General features: G+C 36.9%; 1 protein-coding gene across 2 annotated transcripts; it reads left to right on the top strand.

The window, feature by feature from the left end:
* The first annotated feature begins 494 nt into the window (after window positions 1-494).
* LOC104906937 (PI-PLC X domain-containing protein At5g67130) lies at window positions 495-20832 on the top strand. Of its 2 annotated transcripts, none has more exons than XM_048639448.2 (7): window positions 495-748; window positions 1075-1130; window positions 17265-17402; window positions 17496-17594; window positions 18776-19079; window positions 19495-19718; window positions 20496-20832. In XM_048639448.2, exons 1-7 carry the CDS (start codon window positions 742-744, stop codon window positions 20598-20600), a joined length of 933 nt encoding a protein of 310 aa, XP_048495405.1. In that variant the 5' UTR covers window positions 495-741; the 3' UTR covers window positions 20601-20832. The 2 variants fall into 2 exon arrangements, with proteins under 2 accessions (XP_048495405.1, XP_010694075.2); XM_010695773.3 differs by having other exon boundaries at window positions 506-748; window positions 1014-1130.
* Window positions 20833-21511: the final 679 nt, after the last annotated feature.

Here is a 21511-nt window from a genome sequence, read left to right as displayed (position 1 = left end):
TTTTCCATAGCCATTTGGTGATGTGTGTTTTTCAAACTCAATTGCCATTTTCGTTTGTATATTATATATTACCATAAATAACATATTCTTTTCTATAAATGACATATTCTTTTCTATAAATGACATATTCTCCTTATGCCTTTACTGATAGGACGTCTCTAACTCTCTAACGTACTAGTAAAAATATAATAGGACGTATGATAATGTAACTTATTTCCTCCGTTTCATTTTAATTTACACACCTACACTTTTCATATATGTCAATTCAAAATTTTGAGTACATATATTTTAAGTTTTGTATTTGTAAAAATTATAAAAAGTACATATTAATAAAATACATGTTATGATGAATCTAACAAGATCTCACATGACTATATTTTTATCCGCGTGTAAATAACAAATGATGGTCAAAGTAAAATTTGTGAATAGTATAAAATATCAAAATGTAACCATTAAAATAAAACGGAGGAAGTATATCGTAAGTTTATTTGCACCAAAAAAGGTAGTATATTATAAGTTTATGCTCTAATAGCTGGACTTCTTAATGACCTCTCAGATGTATATAACCCCCTCATCCTTTTATATTAAACGAACCCCATACTCTTTTTTTTTTTTTAAGGGGAACCATAAAAGTTATCTTAATCAAGCAATAATTATGTCTCTTAATACACTTCTCCCACACATTTGCATATTATCTCTTTCATTCGCCTTTCTACTTTCACATGCTTGCTCCAATGGAGTATGCAAGGTTTGTTGTTCCTTCGGAAATCCTTCCTTCAATAATTTGGCATGCTTTAAAATTTTATGTTCTAGCCTTTTTTTTTTTTTTCAGATTTTCCAAGTACATATATATATATATATATATATATATATATATATATATATATATATATATATATATATATATATATATATATATATATATATATATATATATATACTTGGTATAGCAATTCATGATTGTGTAATTTTTAATTTTTCTGTATTTTGTTTTGGCTAACATGCAATAACAGGAAGAAATTGATTTATGTGGGAAATGTGAAGAAGGGTTTTACTGCTTCGGTTGCCTTGCAGGATTTATAGGACCAAAATGTGTAAGAAGTACCGCCACAGATCAATTCAAACTTGTGGTATTACAAACTTTCATTCTCACTATTTTAATAGACATTTATTTTAATGCATATGGGTCGCTTCAAGTTTGGTCTTGATATGAAAAAATGAAAATAAAGTATGAGTGCATAGAAATCACTATACAACGTTTCTACTATACATTTAATATAGCTTTCAAGGTAATTGCTGATTTGCTGCATCCTTGTTAGGATGCCTTGACGCTGTCGTTTTAACCTAGGGGTGAGTATGACCGGATATCTGGTTGAATTTTGTAGACCCAAACCCAGTACCAAAACTAACGGGGTCCAAAATACTGGAATTGGAACTGGTCCAATTGCGTACTTTATTTTCGGACCCAGAAATGGAACCACCGGGTAACGAGTCCGAAATTGGCCGGGTACCTGATAGTCAATTTAACAGTATACAATATGAACCTAAATGCCTACATTTTGGATATCTGACCACTTACATATGCCAAAAACCAATTCCACGTAACGTGTACCTGGTCCCATAATCGGTTTCGCCAGGTACCCAAATCTAGAACTTGTTATACCCGGTACCCACCGAGTATCGGATCCGAGACTGACATATCATACAAGAATAAGATCGTAGTAATTTTCGAGCGAAATTTCCTGACGTACAATGTTTTGGACATGTTATATATTCCCTTCGATTTTTATTAGTTTACCCTTTTTCTTGCACAAAGTTTAAGAGAAAAACTGTTGTGAGATATAGTAGCTAGGAAAGAGAAACTATTATTTTATGTTAAAGTTTGTGATGGAAAATTAGTAATTCAATTTCAAAAATAGAAACAAAAGAAATAAGTAAACTAATAAGGAACATTCCAAAAAAAAATACGGGTAAATTAATAAAAATCAAAGGTTATATATGTAGCACTTTAGCTGTAAAATTTCCCAAGCACCAGATGCATTCAGTTTGTAGTCACATGAACACATGCTCACATCAATGAATCAGCCAACCTCTCTTTCTCCGCTCCGCAATGAAAAGCTTCCGTGTGTCCAACCTAGCTAAATAACCTATGTAAATTGAGCCACAAATTATGATCAAATCAACCTTATAAAGAAAAGCATAATTATATATATATCACATTTGCTTAGAGTCGTTGTTAAGAATCTAAATTGAAATTCTATAAATGTATAATTATCCTTGATATATTTTTCATCTCCATTATGCGCGCGCTAGTGCTTAAAATTGTTAGTTAATAATGGCATCAGACTGTTAATAAGAAAGGTCAAAGGTATAGGAATGTTTAAGCTAAGCTCGACAAAAAAAAAAAAAAAAAAAAATGAAAAGTTGTATTATTTTTAGGTCATCACGCATAGAAGAAGTTATAGCGTCTGAATAATAGAGATTCTGTTAATCCCAAATTTTCATCCATAAAAAGTGGAATTTTTTTCAAAGATATTATTCAAGGTTTTAGAGTGATTCGCATCAACTATGGAGGATTAGAGGTGTGGAGATAAGAACCAGTCTTCCATAAATTGTCGCCCTATTTTCCTTTGAAAAAAAGATGTAGAACGCTGCTACCATAAACTGAACTCTATAAAAGATAACGTTTGGGAAAAGCTATCCAAAAGCTACTTGAAACTCCAACAGCTACTCCAACCTCTACTATGCCAAACACTTAATTAGTATTTTGACTTAGTCAAAACACTAAAAGCTAGTGCAAAAATTGTTGCCGAACAGGGCAAAATGAGTATTTTATTCTTTTTTTTTTTTAGGGGACATTCTTTTTTTTTTGGTAATGAGTAAGTTTATTGTGAAGTGTGACTTGCGCGAGAGTTGTTCTCGGCACGAGTGGTGCACCCGCACCAAATAAAGGTGCGCCTGCACCAGGTCAGGTGCGCCAAGCACCAAGTAATGGTGCGCCCGCACAGTCACGACGACAGATTTCAAGAAGTGAGGCAGAAACTTTGGTGCTCCCGCACTCGAGGCATGTGCGCCCGCACATCAGGCTGGTGCTCACGAAGCAGATGATGGTGCTCCCGCACCTATCGGGGAGGCAAAATTTTTCCGGGTTTTTTTATTATTTTACGACTTAGGGCTTGTATCTTAGACTTCATATAAATATGTTTTGTCATATTTAGGGCTTCGAACCACAAAATACTAGAGAGAGAGATTAGAGAAAACACAATAGAGAAGATTAGAGAGAGTCTTTGAGATTCAATTGCAAATCCATTCAATTGAATCTTGCCTATTGTATTTGTAATCGTCTCGTTCATAGTGAAGCGATCTTTTTCCCTGCCTTGAGGACGTAGCTATCACGTTGATAGTGAACCTCGTTAAATCTGTGTGTCATTTATTCGCTTTCTTGTTTTTCTTGTGTGTGTGCTTGGTTGTTGTGGATTATTGTTGGTTTAGTTAAACGCTTCCGCATAACAAGTGGTATCAAGAGCTATAGGTTAACACCGGGGTTAATCGCTTTTGGGACATGGCAACAACAACCTTAAAGATCGACAAGTTTACGGGAAGGAATAGTTTTGGGCTATGGCAGATAAAGATGAGAGTTTTATTGAAACAACAAGGTATCTGGAAACCATTGATTAAGGGTTTCACAACGACATCAAAAGAGGGAAATCTGACTGGTCTAACTGAGGCCGAGTTGGAGTCTATGGAGGAAAGAGCACACTCCACTATCTTGCTATGTTGGCGGACGATGTCATCACAGAGGTTGCAGATGAAATCACGGATGCAGGTTTGTGGTTGAAACTGGAGAGCCTGTACATGACAAAGTCGCTCACAAACAAATTGCTATTGAAGCAAAGGTTGTTTGGCCTACGCATGAGAGAAGGTATGTCCCTAAAGGATCATCTCGATCGTTTGAATTCTATTTTACTGGACTTGCGTAATTTAGATGTTAAGATTGAGAATGAGGATGCTGCGTTGATATTGTTGGTTTCTGTAATATCCCGTATTTAAGTAATACTAAATATCGGATTAATTATAAATTAAATATTTTTCAAACTAACAAAAACAAGAATTATAGATATTAAAATGTATAATAAGCTATTTTAAGTTTCCTTTATTTAATCTAATTTGTGGACAATAAAACAAGTATATACTTAAGTAAAAATGGAAATTACAAAAATATCCCTATGAGTCTAAAATTCTAGCCCATCTTCTTCCTTCCTCCATTTTCTTTCTCTGGCAAATTTTTTTTTGAAGTGTTCACACATGAAATCAAACACTTCAAATCAATACTACAACGCTCATCTTCTTCATTAGTCAATAAAGCTTGCCACAATATCTCACAAAATCTGGAAGAAGCCTCAAAGTTTGAATTCTCAATCTTCCTTCATTAATGAAACTTGACCAAAGTTCATAAGCTTTGAATTATAAATTGAACAGCAAGGCAATGGCAACCTCTAACAAGTTCTATAAATACGGATTGATTTCCACGATTTGCCAACACAAACAAAAACCAAAAATCAGATTTTTATTAGCCAAAATACCACTGCTTTGTTCCTCTGTTTTTGGGCGAGCTCCACCGCACCACCACTGAACCACCCTCGTCTGCCGCTGCTATACCCAACCACCAAGCACTCCACGCCGTCCAGTCGCGCAGCCCGCCTCCTAACACCGCCAGCCCAGCCACCTTTCTTTCTCTCGCAGCACCATTTTCTCTCTCCGTCTCCGCGACCCACCTGCACGAACCTCCATCGGAAACGGCCCACCTTCGTCACTCCGACGAAATCCGGCGAACCACCCTGACACCTTCAAACTCGCCGCTGCATTCTCAATTTCCGGCGAAGCCCTGCTGTCGCACGTCCTCTGCCGCAAGGTTCTGTTTCCTTTCATTTCTCTCTTGATATAATTCTGCTTTACTAGTTTAATGATGATTTGTGGGTCATTTAATATATGAGCCTGATTACTGATATATGGGCCTAAATATGACAAACATATTAAGATGTAATCTAGATAAACTAATGCATCCTAAGGTCTAACTATTATATCATAAATCCATGTACAAACTTGTTAAAAGTAATCAACCTATATATATATACTATTCTAATTCTTCAACTCTAACGTTAGTCATAAAAACTTGATCTAAATTATTGTCATGTGAACAAGATAAATTAATTACTATAAAATTTGACTTAATTTACATACATACGGAAACTCGTAACTCATACATATCCACTAAATCATGGGTAAGCATACTTTACTGATAATCAAAATAAGTTCTAATGTGAGTTAGATGTACGAAAATAAAACGATTATTTTAAATGAAGGAGGTTATGATAATAATATTTCATGTAATTTCTCAATAATAATGTAGCAAAGACATATAAAAAAATATATAGGAGATAAGTCTTAAGGATTAAGATAATTATTAATATTGTTTAATAATTGAACTTGATTAGTGATTTTGGGCCTAATGTACCTAACCATATTTTACTAAAAACAATTCACGTCAGTTTATGAAATGTTAATATTATTGGAAGTAGTACGTAAAATTACAACTAGTTACTAGTTACTACAATGTTAAAGGTAAAATCTAAGTAATATGACTTAGCCTAATTAATGGCAAGTTGGGTGAAACAAGTTTAGCAAATATAATACTAAGTAGTCTTATCCTTTAATTTGTTAAGTCCCTATTATTAACCTTAATTTATTAATATTTAAATATGACAAGTTTTTATAAAAGCTAATGCAATAGTAATAATAATAGTAATAATTATTTAAGTAATAAGACAGTACTTATAAAGTTTAGTAAATAAGTGAATAAACATAGTTCCGCAATTATTATGGTTAACGAGTCAACCTTATAACTATAATAATAACATATGAGGAATGTTACGATATTAATCGTCTCGTTATCAATTATTGGTTAGATTAAGGAAAAAGGGATATTACAAGCCTCCCCCAACTATCAAAGTTACTAAGCAGGATTTGAGGTAACGTCTACTGCTAACACCCGCATTCCCTTTCTAAATATCTTTTTATGTTGATATTTATAATGTTTATGTTAAATGTATGCTTTTATGGATTGCGGGATATGAAATACTTTTTAAACATGATATTTCATGACGTTACGTAATTATGACTTTCGAAAGATTAAAGAATATGATTTCATGATGATTGTGAAGTATAATGTAATATAAAAAGAAAGAGAACATGATAAACAAAAGTGAAAGATGGTTCTTGGCAGTACGATGTTATGTTGGTCGTGCACGTACCGTTCTATTCTATGGCGGAAACGCCACCTTCTGGTTAGGGGCAATTGTCCCTGGTGGCACCGCACTATGCATGGCTTTATGCCACCTTCTGGTTAGGGACATTGTCCCTGGTGGCTATTGCCCTATGATTATGAGATGATGATGATGGGAGACGTCCCTGTATGTTATACTCGCCAAGTTACCAATAAGATAATTATGATGATGATTATGATATGAAGATAATAATGAATTTATGTTTACATAAAATGTTTATGAAATGTTTTTACTCTTATTCTCTCTCCTCCCTGTTTGCAACTAAAATGAATTGAAATGAATTTACGATGTTAGAGTAGTATGTTACTGGGCTTCGGCTCATGACGTTTTGTTTTTCTGTTTTAGGTAATGACGGGGATGACGGAATGGCGTAGCAGTGAGGAATAATTACTACTTAAAATCAGACTCTTATATTTGTATTATAAGCTTAAGAACATTAGTTTTGAACCTTAATATATGTTCACCTAGTTATTTACGCATTTCTAATTAGTTATGAAGTTTAATATTTATAAAGTTACGTTCTTTAACGAACTTAGTTGCCTTGTATTTTCCAAAAGGAAGTACGGCAGTAACGCACCGACTAAGTTAAAGTCTTCCGCTGCTAAGTAAGAGTTAATTAATGAATTAAGATGCTTAGGAGTCGGGGCGTTACAGAATGGTATCAGAGCCAACGGTTCCGAAACCTTAAGTAAAACCTTAAGGTTTTACGTATTTCAATAAGAACTAAAATGGTTTAGGATAATATTTAGCTAACATGAGATAATAAATAAATAAAAATAAAATGGTTGTAGATAAATAGGAAAACAATAATGAATATGAGTGTGAGAGATAGGACGGGAATGGGAAACTTTTACCTACTTTAACGCTTTGACAGAGTATGTTAATGAGTATTGTATAAACGTAAAATTTTTATGTGTTAGACAATGGCCTCAAGTGAAAGTGACCCTATTAATGGAGGAAATGCAAACCACGATCGAGGTCACGCTCGAAGAAATGAGGGCAAGGATTGACGCATTGCGTAGCGACCCTGTTTTTGGAGATGCCACCGGAGATGCTAGTGATAACCGAATGGATTTAATGAGGCTGATGATGATGGAGCTTTTACAAGGAAATCGACAAAGGCCTAGGACTGAACAAGAAGAGTGCTCAAACATGTTCAAGAGGTTCTCGGCTCATAAGCCCCCAACTTATGATGGAAAGCCAGACCCCACTGAGTTTGAAGAATGGCTCAACGGCATGGAAAAATTGTTCGATGCCACCCAGTGCCCCGATAAGTGGAAAGTTAACTTTGCAGTCTTTTATCTGAAAGGACAAGCTGATCTTTGTGTGGAAAACTGCCAAGGAAATGCAACAGCATCCTGGATTCGGATGGGAACATCTAAAGGAGGCCATGCGCAACCAGTTTTACCCTCAGTCATTGCAACTCCAAATGGAGTCGGAGTTTATTCATTTGAAACAGAGGAATATGACAGTCTTGGAATACGCGGTGAAATTCAATGAACTTGCTCGATTCGCTCCAGACTTGGTTTCCACTGATCGTCAACGGATGAATCGTTTCGAAGGAGGTCTAAACGTTGACCTTCAGGAGAAACTAGCAGCACATATGAGCAAATCCTATCAGGAATTGTATGATAGGCCATCAATGTCGAACGCAAGACGAAACTTAGAAAGGAGGTGTTTGAGAATGGTAAGAGGAAAGGAAAACCTCAAGAAGGCCAATCAAGCAACAGTTTCAACAAGAAGTTGAATACTGGTCACATGGAGGAAAATCGTAATCAAAGACAAGTTCCTCGGTGCAACAAGTGTAACAAGCAAGGCCATTGGGCAAGGGATGTCGTAAAGGCACCGACCAATGTTATCGATGTGGTAAACAAGGCCATATAGTGAAAGATTGTCCTGTTCAAGAACAACGAGGCCACAACGTGAACAACCATGGCTTCACAAGAATCAAGGGAATGGACAGAACTCCACTTATAGCGGCAATGCGAACAACAATCGTAATCCTCCGAGAGGACCTCCACAAGCTGGGAGAGTTTTCATGATGCAAAGAGAAGAAGCTGAAGCTGATGATACCGTCATCACTGGTACTTTCCCTATCCACTCTATACCCGGTTGTGTTCTTTTTGATTCTGGAGCTTCACATTCATTTATATCTACTGCATTTTCTAGAACTTTGAATGCAAAACCATGCCCTAAATTCTCTGCCATGTCAGTTTCCATCCCAAATGGTGAATCTATCTCATGTGATGTCATGTATAGAAACTGCCCTATCCTTATAGGAGGCTATGAGTTCCTAGTTGACCTAGTTCAATTTGAATTAACCGACTTTGATGTGATATTGGGAATGGATTGGTTATCCAAGTACCAAGCCGACATTAATTGCCTTAACCATGAGATAACCCTTAGAAGACCTGATGGGTGCAATGTTTCTTATCGAAGAAGAAAAGCCAAACCCCCTATTATCTCAACCTCAAAAGTATTCAAACTACTTGCGAAGGTTGTTACGGATACCTTTGCAATGTAATAGACCTAACAAAACCTGAAGACTCTTTGTCCGACATCCCTATAGTAAAAGAGTACCCTGACGTGTTTCCAGAAGACATACCTGGTATGCCTCCGCAAAGAGAAATAGACTTTAGCATCGACCTTATTCCGGGAGCTGCCCCTATCTCGAAGGCACCATATAGAATGGCACCAGCTGAATTGCAAGAATTGAAGAAGCAACTTGATGAACTGCTCGAGAAAGGGTACATCCGACCCAGTGTTTCACCCTGGGGTGCACCAGTCTTGTTTGTAAAGAAGAAAGATGGAAGTATGAGGTTGTGCATCGATTATCGAGAGTTAAATAAGATTACCATCAAAAATAGATATCCCTTACCCGCATCGACGATCTTTTCGATCAGCTGCGAGGTGCAACCATTTTCTCCAAGATAGATTTGAGGTCTGGATATCATCAACTTCGTATTAAGCCAGAAGATATCTCAAAAACCGCCTTCAGAACTCGATACGGCCATTATGAATTCACGGTGATGCCCTTTGGTTAACCAATGCCCCAGCCGTTTTCATGGACTTGATGAACCGAGTTTTCAAGCCCTACCTTGATAAATTCGTTGTTGTATTCATCGATGATATCTTGGTATTTTCAAGAAACTCAAGTGAGCACGAAGAACACTTGAGAAAGGTGTTGGAAATACTAAGAGAAAGAAAGTTGTATGCGAAGCTGGGTTGAAGGAAGTTGCCTTTCTAGGGCACATCATTTCTGAGAATGGAGTCTTTGTTGATCCCCAGAAAATAAAAGCCATAATGGAGTGGCCTAGACCCACCAATGTCCCCGAAATTCGAAGTTTTATGGGTTTAGCTGGATACTACCGAAGATTCGTCCAAGACTTCTCAAAGATAGCTATGCCTATAACGCGATTGGTGAAGAAGTCGGTCAAGTTTGAATGGAGCGATGAATGTGAAGAAGCTTTTCAGGAGTTAAAGAAACGCCTTACCTCTGCCCCAATTCTAACCCTTCCTTCTGGTACAGATGGCTTTGTAGTTATAGTGATGCCTCCAAGCATGGATTAGGATGCGTGCTGATGCAAAACGAGAAGGTTATAGCATATGCTTCTCGACAACTCAAACCGCATGAAAAAAATTACCCAACCCATGATCTTGAACTAGCCGCTGTCGTATTTGCCCTAAAAATCTGGCGACACTATTTGTATGGTGTTCCGTGCAAAATCTTTACCGACCATAAAAGCCTCAAATACATCTTTACCCAAAAAGAGTTGAACTTAAGACAACGTAGGTGGCTAGAACTCCTAAAAGACTACGACCTTGACATTCAATATCATCCTGGAAAAGCAAAGTTGTAGCTGATGCCCTAAGTCGAAAAGCTCACCTAAACACAACCTTGACCCTACCAAAAGCTATAAAGATGATCTTTGGAAAATGAAAGTGAGATCATTCAGAGAAAAGAAGGTGCTACTTGAATGCATTGGAGTTGAGGCCAACATTGTTGGGAAACATAAAGGAGGCACGAGATGGAGACCCAGAGTTAGAGAAAATAAAGAATGATGTGAAAAGAGGGAAGTCGCCAGGATTTGTGATCCAAGAGGATGGTACTTTGAGATTTCAAGGAAGGTTATGTGTCCCCAATAAGGAGACATTAAAGAAGAGGATTTTAGAAGAAGCTCATAATAGTCCTTTCTCAATCCACCCCGGAGGAAACAAGTTATACAAAGATTTGAAACAGACATTCTGGTGGAGCAACATGAAGCAAGAAGTCGCTGAATTTGTGGCAAGATGCTTGACTTGTCAAAAGGTCAAGATAGAGCACCAAAGACCTGCAGGGCTCCTACAACCTTTGAGTGTCCCTACTTGGAAGTGGGATTCGATCTCCATGGATTTCATAATGGGACTACCACCGTCAACTCGAGGCATGAACTCTATCTGGGTGATTGTGGATAGATTGACGAAATCCGCGCATTTCTTAGCTATAAGAAATAATTGGAGCTTAGACAAGCTAGCTGAGTTGTATATGAACACAATTGTCAGGCTACATGGAGTTCCGAGTTCAATCGTATCTGATCGAGACTCAAGATTCCAAGCAAAGTTCTGGAAAGAATTGCAAAAAGCTCTTGGCACTAGACTCGACTTCAGTACAGCCTTCCACCCAGCAACTGATGGTCAGACGGAACGGACGATACAGACCCTGGAAGATATGTTAAGAGCATGCATGTTAGATTTTCAAGGAAGTTGGGAGAAGTACTTGCCACTGGTAGAATTTTCTTACAATAACAGCTACCAAGCTAGCATCAAAATGGCCCCTATGAAGCACTCTATGGAAGAAGATGTAGAACACCCCTTTGTTGGAGTGATATTGAGAAGCTCGAATGATCGGACCCGACTTGATACAAGAAACGACAGAAAAAGTACGATTAATTCAGACCAGGATCAAGACTGCGCAAATCGACAGAAAGACTATGCAGACGACGAGGAGACCACTAGAGTTCATAGTGGGGATCATGTTTTTCTGAAAGTCTCACCTACTAAAGGTGTCATGCGATTTGGTCAATCTGGTAAAGCTTAGTCCAAGATATATCGGTCCATATGAGATTCTCGAGCGAGTGAATGACGTGGCTTATCGACTGGCCTACCGACAGACCTAGATAAGGTGCATAATGTCTTCCATATATCGATGTTAAGAAAGTACATACCTGATCCAAGCCATGTGATTAGGCATGAACCTTTACAACTGAGAAACGACTTGACTTACGAAGAAAAACCGATTGAAATTCTCGACCGAGGGAAAGCAGCTCAGAAACAAAGTAATTCCCATGGTAAAAGTTTTATGGGCCAACCATTCGTCGACTGAAGCAACTTGGGAAGTTGAAGATCAAATAAAAGCGAAATACCCTCATCTATTTGCTTAGATTATTATGTATGTTTATCATGTTTGATCTGCATATGTTATCTAAAGTATGAATATGTTTTACTTTCATAATGATTTTTGATATGCATTGCATGACCTTATTTTGACTTAGTAAGTTTCGAGGACGAAACTTTTTCTAAGGGGGTGAGGATGTAATATCCCGTATTTAAGTAATACTAATTGGATTAATTATAAATTAAATATTTTCAAACTAACAAAAACAAGAATTATAGATATTAAAATGTATAATAAGCTATTTTAAGTTTCCTTTATTTAATCTAATTTGTGGACAATAAAACAAGTATATACTTAAGTAAAAATGGAAATTACAAAAATATCCCTATGAGTCTAAAATTCTAGCCCATCTTCTTCCTTCCTCCATTTTCTTTCTCTGGCAAATTTTTTTTTGAAGTGTTCACACATGAAATCAAACACTTCAAATCAATACTACAACGCTCATCTTTCTTTTAGTCAATAAAGCTTGCCAATATCTCACAAAATCTGGAAAAGCCTAAATTTGAATTCTCAATCTTCCTTCATTAATGAAACTTGACCAAAGTTCATAAGCTTTGAATTATAAATTGAACAGCAAGGCAATGGCAACCTCTAACAAGTTCTATAAATACGGATTGATTTCCACGATTTGCCAACACAAACAAAAACAAAAATCAGATTTTTATTAGCCAAAATACCACTGCTTTGTTCCTCTGTTTTTGGGCGAGCTCCACGCACCACCACTGAACCACCCTCGTCTGCCGCTGCTATACCCAACCACAAGCACTCCACGCCGTCCAGTCGCGCAGCCCGCCTCCAACACCGCCAGCCCAGCCACCTTTCTTTCTCTCGCAGCACCATTTTCTCTCTCCGTCTCCGCGACCACCTGCACGAACCTCCATCGGAAACGGCCCACCTTCGTCACTCCGACGAAATCCGGCGAACCACCCTGACACCTTCAAACTCGCCGCTGCATTCTCAATTTCCGGCGAAGCCCTGCTGTCGCACGTCCTCTGCCGCAAGGTTCTGTTTCCTTTCATTTCTCTCTTGATATAATTCTGCTTTACTAGTTTAATGATGATTTGTGGGCTCATTTAATATATGAGCCTGATTACTGATATATGGGCCTAAAATATGACAAACATATTAAGATGTAATCTAGATAAACTAATGCATCCTAAGGTCTAACATTATATCATAAATCCATGTACAAACTTGTTAAAAGTAATCAACCTATATATATATTACTATTCTAATTCTTCAACTCTAACGTTAGTCATAAAAACTTGATCTAAATTATTGTCATGTGAACAAGATAAATTAATTACTATAAAATTTGACTTAATTTACATACATACGGAAACTCGTAACTCATACATATCCACTAAATCATGGGTAAGCATACTTTACTGATAATCAAAAGTTCTAATGTGAGTTAGATGTACGAAAATAAAAGATTATTTTAAATGAAGGAGGTTATGATAATAATATGACTTCATGTAATTTCTCAATAAGTAATGTAGGCAAAGACATATAAAAAAATATATGGAGATAAGTCTTAAGGATTAAGATAATTATTAATATTGTTTAATAATTGAACTTGATTAGTGATTTTGGGCCTAATGTACCTAACCATATTTTACTAAAAACAATTCACGTCAGTTTATGAAATGTTAATATTATTGGAAGTAGTACGTAAAATTACAACTAGTTACTAGTTACTACAATGTTAAAGGTAAAATCTAAGTAATATGACTTAGCCTAATTAATGGGCAAGTTGGGTGAAACAAGTTTAGCAAATATAATACTAAGTAGTCTTATCCTTTAATTTGTTAAGTCCCTATTATTAACCTTAATTTATTAATATTTAAATATGACAAGTTTTTATAAAAGCTAATGCAATAGTAATAATAATAGTAATAATTATTTAAGTAATAAGACAGTACTTATAAAGTTTAGTAAATAAGTGAATAAACATAGTTCCGCAATTATTATGGTTAACGAGTCAACCTTATAACTATAATAATAACATATGAGGAATGTTACGATATTAATCGTCTCGTTATCAATTATTGGTTAGATTAAGGAAAAAGGGATATTACAAGCCTCCCCCAACTATCAAAGTTACTAAGCAGGATTTGAGGTAACGTCTACTGCTAACACCCGCATTCCCTTTCTAAATATCTATTTTATGTTGATATTTATAATGTTTATGTTAAATGTATGCTTTTATGGATTGCGGGATATGAAATACTTTTTATGAACATGATATTTCATGACGTTACGTAATGATGACTTTCGAAAGATTAAAGAATATGATTTCATGATGATTGTGAAGTATAATGTATATATAAAAAAAGAAATGGAACATGATAATCAAAAGTGAAAGATGGTTCTTGGCAGTACGATGTTATGTTGGTCGTGCACGTACCGTTCTATTCTATGGCGGAAACGCCACCTTCTGGTTAGGGGCAATTGTCCCTGGTGGCACCGCACTATGCATGGCTTTATGCCACCTTCTGGTTAGGGACATTGTCCCTGGTGGCTATTGCCCTATGATTATGATGATGATAATGATGATGGGAGACGTCCCTGTATGTTATACTCGCCAAGTTACCAATAAGATAATTATGATGATGATTATGATATGAGGATAATAATGAATTTATGTTTACATAAAATGTTTATGAAATGTTTTTACTTTATTCTCTCTCCTCCCTGTTTGCAACTAAAATGAATTGAAATGAATTTACGATGTTAGAGTAGTATGTTACTGGGCTTCGGCTCATGACGTTTTGTTTTTCTGTTTTAGGTAATGACGGGGATGACGGAATGGCGTAGCAGTGAGGAATAATTACTACTTAAATTATGCATACTCTTACTATTATGTATTATAAGCTTAAGAACATAAATTTGTGAACCTTAACTATATTTCACCTAGTTATTTATGCATTTCTAAATTAGTTATGAAGTTTAACATTTATAAAGTTACGTTCTTTAACGAACTTATGTTGCCTTGTATTTTTCCAAAAAGAAAAGTACGGCAGTAACGCACCGACTAAGTTAAAGTCTTCCGCTGCTAAGTAAGAGTTAATTAATGAATTAATGATGCTTAGGAGTTGGGGCGTTACAGTTTCATTGTCAAGTAGCTATGAACATTTTGTAGAGTCTTTTGTGGTTGGAAAAGACACTGTGTCCCTAGAGGAGGTAAAGTCGGCACTTTATACTAGGGAATTGCGTCATAAAGCAACTGGTGATATGGTAGAGGATCGTGATTATTCTGCAGGTTTGGTAGCAAATGCTGAGAAAAATAAGGGAGATTCGAGTAGGGATAGGAGAAAACCTAGGTCGAAGGGCCCTAAAAGTAGTGATCTTTGCCATTATTGTAAAGAACCGGGTCATTGGAAGAGTGAATGTCCTAAGAAGGATGGTTCGGCTTCTTTTGCAAAACAAAATAAGGTTGACTACGATTCTGAGGAGGATTTAGCTCTAATTGTCCATGAGGAGAAACGCTTAGAAGATAAGTGGGTTCTAGATAGTGGATGTTCTTCACATATGTGTTCTGACAAGGAGATGTTTTCGACCTATAGCTTATGCAAGAGTAGTGTTACTTTGGGTGACAATACGGTGTGTGAGGTGGTTGGAGTAGGCTCTGTGAGGTTTAGAATGCATGATGGGAGAGTTAAGGATCTTAGAGGCGTGAGGCATGTTCCACAACTTAAGAGAAATCTTATATCTCTTGGGATGTTAGACCGTAAGGGTTTTCGATTCCAAGGAGGGGATGGAGTTTTGCGTGTGGTGAAGGGTTCTTGTGAGTTACTTCGTGGCGTGAAGTCAGGTGTGGGTAACTTGTATGATTTGCAGGGTACGACACTGGCTAGAGATGATTCTGAGTTGAAGCTGCATTCTGGGTTGAAAAATGATGGTCTTGAGTGTGAGGTGGAGCTTATGGGGGCTTCTTCACAGGTTGAGAGGTCAGAGTCAACGGAATGAGTTCAACAACCGGGTTTGAGAGTACTACTTGGGTGAGGATGAGAGTGTCAACAGTGAGGTAGAGTTTGTGGGAACTTCTACACAACTGGTTGAAACTAAGGGTCATCAAGAAGAACAACCAAGGGTCTCTCAGCAGCAGATTGGTATGATAGGTTCGGTTCTATAGATACTTGTGTGCCAGCTTATAGCTATGGGATCTCGAGCGACATGTCTTTGCCAGGGAGTGTTGGGTTGAGAGGTGATTTGGGAGAAGTCACCAAGAGGTACTAGATTGGAACTCCAGGAGGAGTTGCCTGCGTTCCAGTGAGAACGGGGTGGAGTGCTCCGCGCGAGCATAGAAGAACTTCGACGGAAGTTCCCCTGCGCCAAGGGTGATTTGTTTTGGGTACTTAGACGTAAGTGCAAATGGCTCTAGTTGGAGCAACTGGCAGGGTACTGGCTCGTCTTGATTAAGGTGGAGCTAGTGTGTTTGCGGTTCAGTGAAGGCGATTTGATTTCCGACGGGTAATAAATTGGGTTTCAGGTGAATGCGCAACATGGGTCTCATAGGCTGTGAGACCGGGTCGTTCATGATGAGTGGCCAGCGGTCTTGGCGAGATTGGGTGAGACTCATATAGATTGGGTGAGACTCATATGAGGGCAAGCCTGGCATCGGGTGAAAGATGTATGAGCAGGAAGGGAAAGGAGTATCTCGCGTACTGTTGCAAGAGGTACATGATGTGTTGATGGTTTCGAGGTGGAGTCGTGTGGTAGATGCAAGTCAAGGTGGAGATTTGTGAAGTGTGACTTGCGCAAGAGTTGTTCTCGGCACGAGTGGTGCGCCCGCACCAAATAAAGGTGCGCCCGCACCAGGTCAGGTGCGCCCGCACCAAGTAATGGTGCGCCCGCACAGTCACGACGACAGATTTCAAGAAGTGAGGCAGAAACTTTGGTGCTCCCGCACTCGAGGCATGTGCGCCGGCACATCAGGCTGGTGCTCCCGCACCAGATGATGGTGCTCCCGCACCTATCGGGGAGGCAAAATTTTTCCGGGTTTTTTTATTATTTTACGACTTAGGGCTTGTATCTTAGACTTCATATAAATATGTTTTGTCATATTTAGGGCTTCGAACCACAAAATACTAGAGAGAGAGATTAGAGAAAACACAATAGAGAAGATTAGAGAGGGTCTTTGAGATTCAATTGCAAATCCATTCAATTGAATCTTGCCTATTGTATTTGTAATCGTCTCGTTCATAGTGAAGCGATCTTTTTCCCTGCCTTGAGGACGTAGCTATCACGTTGATAGTGAACCTCGTTAAATCTGTGTGTCATTTATTCGCTTTCTTGTTTTTCTTGTGTGTGTGCTTGGTTGTTGTGGATTATTGTTGGTTTAATTAAACGCTTCCGCATAACATTTATAAACTTATTATTGTTTAAAACCTTAGATTTTTTTCACATCTATTTTTTTTTTTTGAACTTGCTTGTTTGCATGCACTTACCAATTTTCTCCCTTTTAAATATATCAAATACAGAATAATTCACTACCATTCAACAAATACTCATTCTTGACGACACATAACGCTTTTGCTATCGAAGGAGAACACTCTCATACCAAAGTTCCTCGAGTAACTTTTTCGAATCAAGAAAATAACATCACTCAGCAACTCCAAGTAAGAAAATTTATTCAATTGATTTTGCCTCAAACACTCCCCAATTTATCATTTTCATTTAACTAACTTTAATCTAAATTTAAATTTGTTTAGGATGGTGTTAGAGCATTGATGCTTGATACATATGACTTCAATGGAGATGTATGGTTGTGCCATTCCTTTGGAGGAAAATGCAACGATTATACCGCCTTTGTGAGTTCTTTAATTCTCTCCAGTTTTTTGTAGCTATGTATTAACACATTTTAATTCATTAGATATATAACATTCAGAGTCTCAGTTGTAAAAATCTTTTTATTAATCAATATCTGTATACGTGTCGCGCACTTAACAAAAATAAATAACCTAACTAACCTCCTAACTGCGCAGTAGCGTAAGTCAGGGTCGATTCTGCAGAGAGAAAGTTATTCTATGATTAACTCTTAAATAATGGTAAGACTAAAGGAAATTAATATCAATAATGGTAAAATAAACTATACTATTCAATATATAAATAAAAGAATCTAGAGCTAAGTATCTCACTAGCATGAAAATCATAATTCCTATCCCAAACTAATCAATTAAATGTTCATAAGAAAAAATACACCCTATAAATACCATAAACATCTCTCGAGTATCTATGGCTACCTTAATATGCACTCAAGCCTACTCCCATAGAATCATGCAAATTAAAGACATTAAAAGCGACACTCTAACTTCCTAACAATCAATTCTACCTACTCCAATGCAAATCAGAGTGACACGGACATGTCACAAGCGATACAGGTGTGTCAAAAGCGACACAGACGTGTTGTCCGGTAATCGTCAGATTCCCCAACTCAACTTTGAACAACTATATCATTTGATACGGATCTTTGCTTGGCACATGTAATATATCGTTAGAAAGGTCTTCAAGTCTAGTTTCTAAACCAATTGAAATATCTTTATTATCTTTTTGTCAAAAGTTATGGGTAAAATGGTACAAATGTGTCATATTTTGTACAAGTACACAAAGTCCTTTGTATCTTCTTCAATTCCAATCCGTTTTGGGCACATTATATATCGTTTTGAAAGTCATACAAATGCCTTAATAATCATGTCCTTAAAAAGGAACCCAAATTACTTGAGATTACATCAACATGCATAAATGCAATGTAAATGCTTTAATGCTACATGAAAATGCGCCCTAATATACAACTAAATGATATTAAAATATGCACTTATCAAACATCAATTTGATTTACCCCCCCAAAAAAGAATCTTTAATTAGGTTAAGCGACAATTATTTTCGAACATTTTGAAATAATAATGCATGTGACTACTATTTACGTTGTCATATTTCATGATCAAGAATTATGAGAATTAGATTTATGCATATATATGTATATGTATAACAGGAACCGGCAATAAATACTTTGAGGGAGATTGAAGCTTTCTTGTCTTCTAAACCAACAGAGATTGTGACCTTAATCTTGGAGGATTATGTCAAGGCATACAAAGGGTTGACCAAGGTCTTCACTAAGGCAGGGCTAATGAAGTATTGGTTTCCAATTTCAAAGATGCCAAGACAAGGTCAAGATTGGCCGTCAGTCAGTGATATGATAGCCAAAAATCAAAGGCTACTTGTATTTACTTCTATGAGATCTAAGCAAAACAGCGAAGGCATTGCTTATCAATGGAATTATATGGTCGAAAATCAATGTAAAATTTCTTTCTTTGCCTTTCACTCTACCCATTTCTCCCAATTTTGAACTTTGAAGTACATATGAAAAAAGAAAAACGAGTTTAAATGATTTCTAATGAAGTTCATAGTATGAGTTTGGACGGGAGGTGATCATGGGTTGGTCCGGAATTTGGCTAGAACAAGTGGCTCGTTAAAACGGGGTTAGACCATTTTGGATTATTTTGATGGACGTTTTAACATAAATTAGCAAACACGTTTTAATAAATAAGTAGCAAACATAGTGTTTGGTGTACATCCGGGTATATAATGGATGCTTTAGGAACCCTTTATATGTCCCGATTACAATCCAGTCCAGTTAGTTTTTCGATCTCCTATAATCAATTGACATTGTGAGCTTCTAAAATTTGCAATGTGGCCAAATATTTATTGCAGATGGAGATGAGGGGATGAAAGCTGGAAGTTGCACAAACAGGGGAGAATCATCAAGTCTTAATGATGAAACCAAGTCACTTGTTCTGGTAAACTATTTCAGGTCTGTTCCTTTGAAAGAACTTTCTTGTGTAGACAATTCCGCCAATTTGATGAAGATGCTTCGCACCTGCAATGATGCTGCTGGACATAGATGGGCTAATTTCGTTGCCGTTGATTATTACAAGGTAAACTTAGAAGATTAGATAAGATACGTTAGTACATAAAAACTGATTTCATAAAATAAAAATATATATATAAAAGACACTCGACATACAAAAAAGTCAAAAATTAGGATTAATTTGATTGGTTCATTGGCTTAAGAGTCAATGCTCATTTTTTTTTATTCGGTAATATATTGACTTAAGCAGGTTCAGTCATTATAAGTTAGGGGGTAAGAAGGGAATCCCAACCCATAAAAAAACTTAATAAAGAGATTGGAAACTAAGGATTTTATCCCTAAGCAAATATCCACACAAACACCTCAAATATGAGATTGATGAAAATCGAACTCCAACCATGAGATTGGGAGGTGGTAGCTCCAACTATTATTGAACTCCCACATGATTCTCAAATACAAAACTTACACAATTATCCTTGTATCTTCTATTAAAATGTATGTAGTATTTTTTTTTTGAAAGGTAAAATGTATGTACTCCCTCCGTCCCAAAATATAGTTCCCATTTCATTTTGCACAGTCTCCAAGACGTACCTTTGACCTACGATATCTTCTATTTCTTATTAGTAAAAAATATAAAAAGATATTATGAATTTATACATTGAGACAAATCTAACAAGACCCCTCATGAATATGTTTTTTGTATACATTAGTCAGAATATTTAGTCAAAGTTTTTAAAATTGACTCCCAGGATAGAAACGGAAACTATATTTTGGTACAGAAGGAGTAGTATTATTATAATCCAAAGAATCAGATAAGATATTCATGAACTGTTTACATTTGCAGAGAAGCGAGGGAGGGGGTGCTTTCGAAGCTGTTGACATGCTAAATGGAGAGCTTCTATGCGGTCGAGATGATGTCCATGCTTGTGAGGCACTGAGACTGAGGTGAACCCATAAACATAGTGAGGCCGAGGTACGAGAGCAATGGCCTAGACGACGGAAGGGGTGCTTGCGTAGATAACAATGGTTGCTAGCTTAGTAGCCTACATGCTGGGCACTGTGATCCCGACGGATCGGAGCTAAAGATAAGAACTAGACCCCCCCTTGTAAAGTTTGGCAGGAGAAAAATACGAGGAGTGTAGAATTTTTAGAGTAGGAAAGAGAGAAACTTAGAGAGAATTAAAAAGACTACATTTTTATATATTTTCATACTCAATTAATGAATAAACAAAACAACCTTTAAATAGGCATATAAAGCACTACTAATAACATGTCCACTATGTAGCCCACTACTTACTATCCCACTAACTAGACCATTATCTAGACCACTACTTGTTAACCCACTAACTAATAGCAACTAATCCTAACTATTAGGAAAACTATTTGACCAATTTTGGAGCATAATCCAACAAGGAGGTCAATCGATCTCATATTTTTACTGTAAGTCTAGTTCTTGGGGTACACTTCAATCCTTAAGATTACTATTTTTTTTGGTGAACGACAGTATCACTAAAGTTAAACAATCATGGCAAATAGCCTCTTACAATCCATAACTAATAAGTTTTGATGATAATTAGAGGAGATTTATCCCCATTTCTATCACTATGGGCTAACACATCCGCAACTTTTTTTTAGAAGAATTTCTCAAAATACCCTCGCACAGGGCCCCATCCAGAGGCCCATTATAAGCCAGTCACCCCCAACCCCTCCTTCCTTAAATTCCAAGCAAATACTTAAGGTAGGAATTGAACCTAGACTTTGCTGGAAAAATGAGAAAGCTTAGCACTTGAATCAACCCCAATTCCTAACACATCCGCAACTTGATTGTCCCCTTAAGATTAGTATAACAATTACTATTTG

This window comes from Beta vulgaris, chromosome 2 (genome assembly GCF_026745355.1).
Source record: "Beta vulgaris subsp. vulgaris cultivar EL10 chromosome 2, EL10.2, whole genome shotgun sequence".
NCBI lineage: Eukaryota > Viridiplantae > Streptophyta > Magnoliopsida > Caryophyllales > Amaranthaceae > Beta > Beta vulgaris.
Note: the sequence above shows the minus strand (reverse complement) of the source record. Positions and strands in the feature narration are given on the sequence as shown.

Bases quoted from the DNA above. Each gene is read 5' to 3' on its own strand.
- LOC104906937 (XM_010695773.3), top strand. From the start codon at position 545: ATGACCTCTCAGATGTATATAACCCCCTCATCCTTTTATATTAAACGA. The intron at 749-1,013 runs GTTTGTTGTTCC...ATGCAATAACAG, and splicing joins GCTCCAATGGAGTATGCAAG to GAAGAAATTGATTTATGTGG. The intron at 17,403-17,495 runs GTAAGAAAATTT...AAATTTGTTTAG, and splicing joins ACATCACTCAGCAACTCCAA to GATGGTGTTAGAGCATTGAT.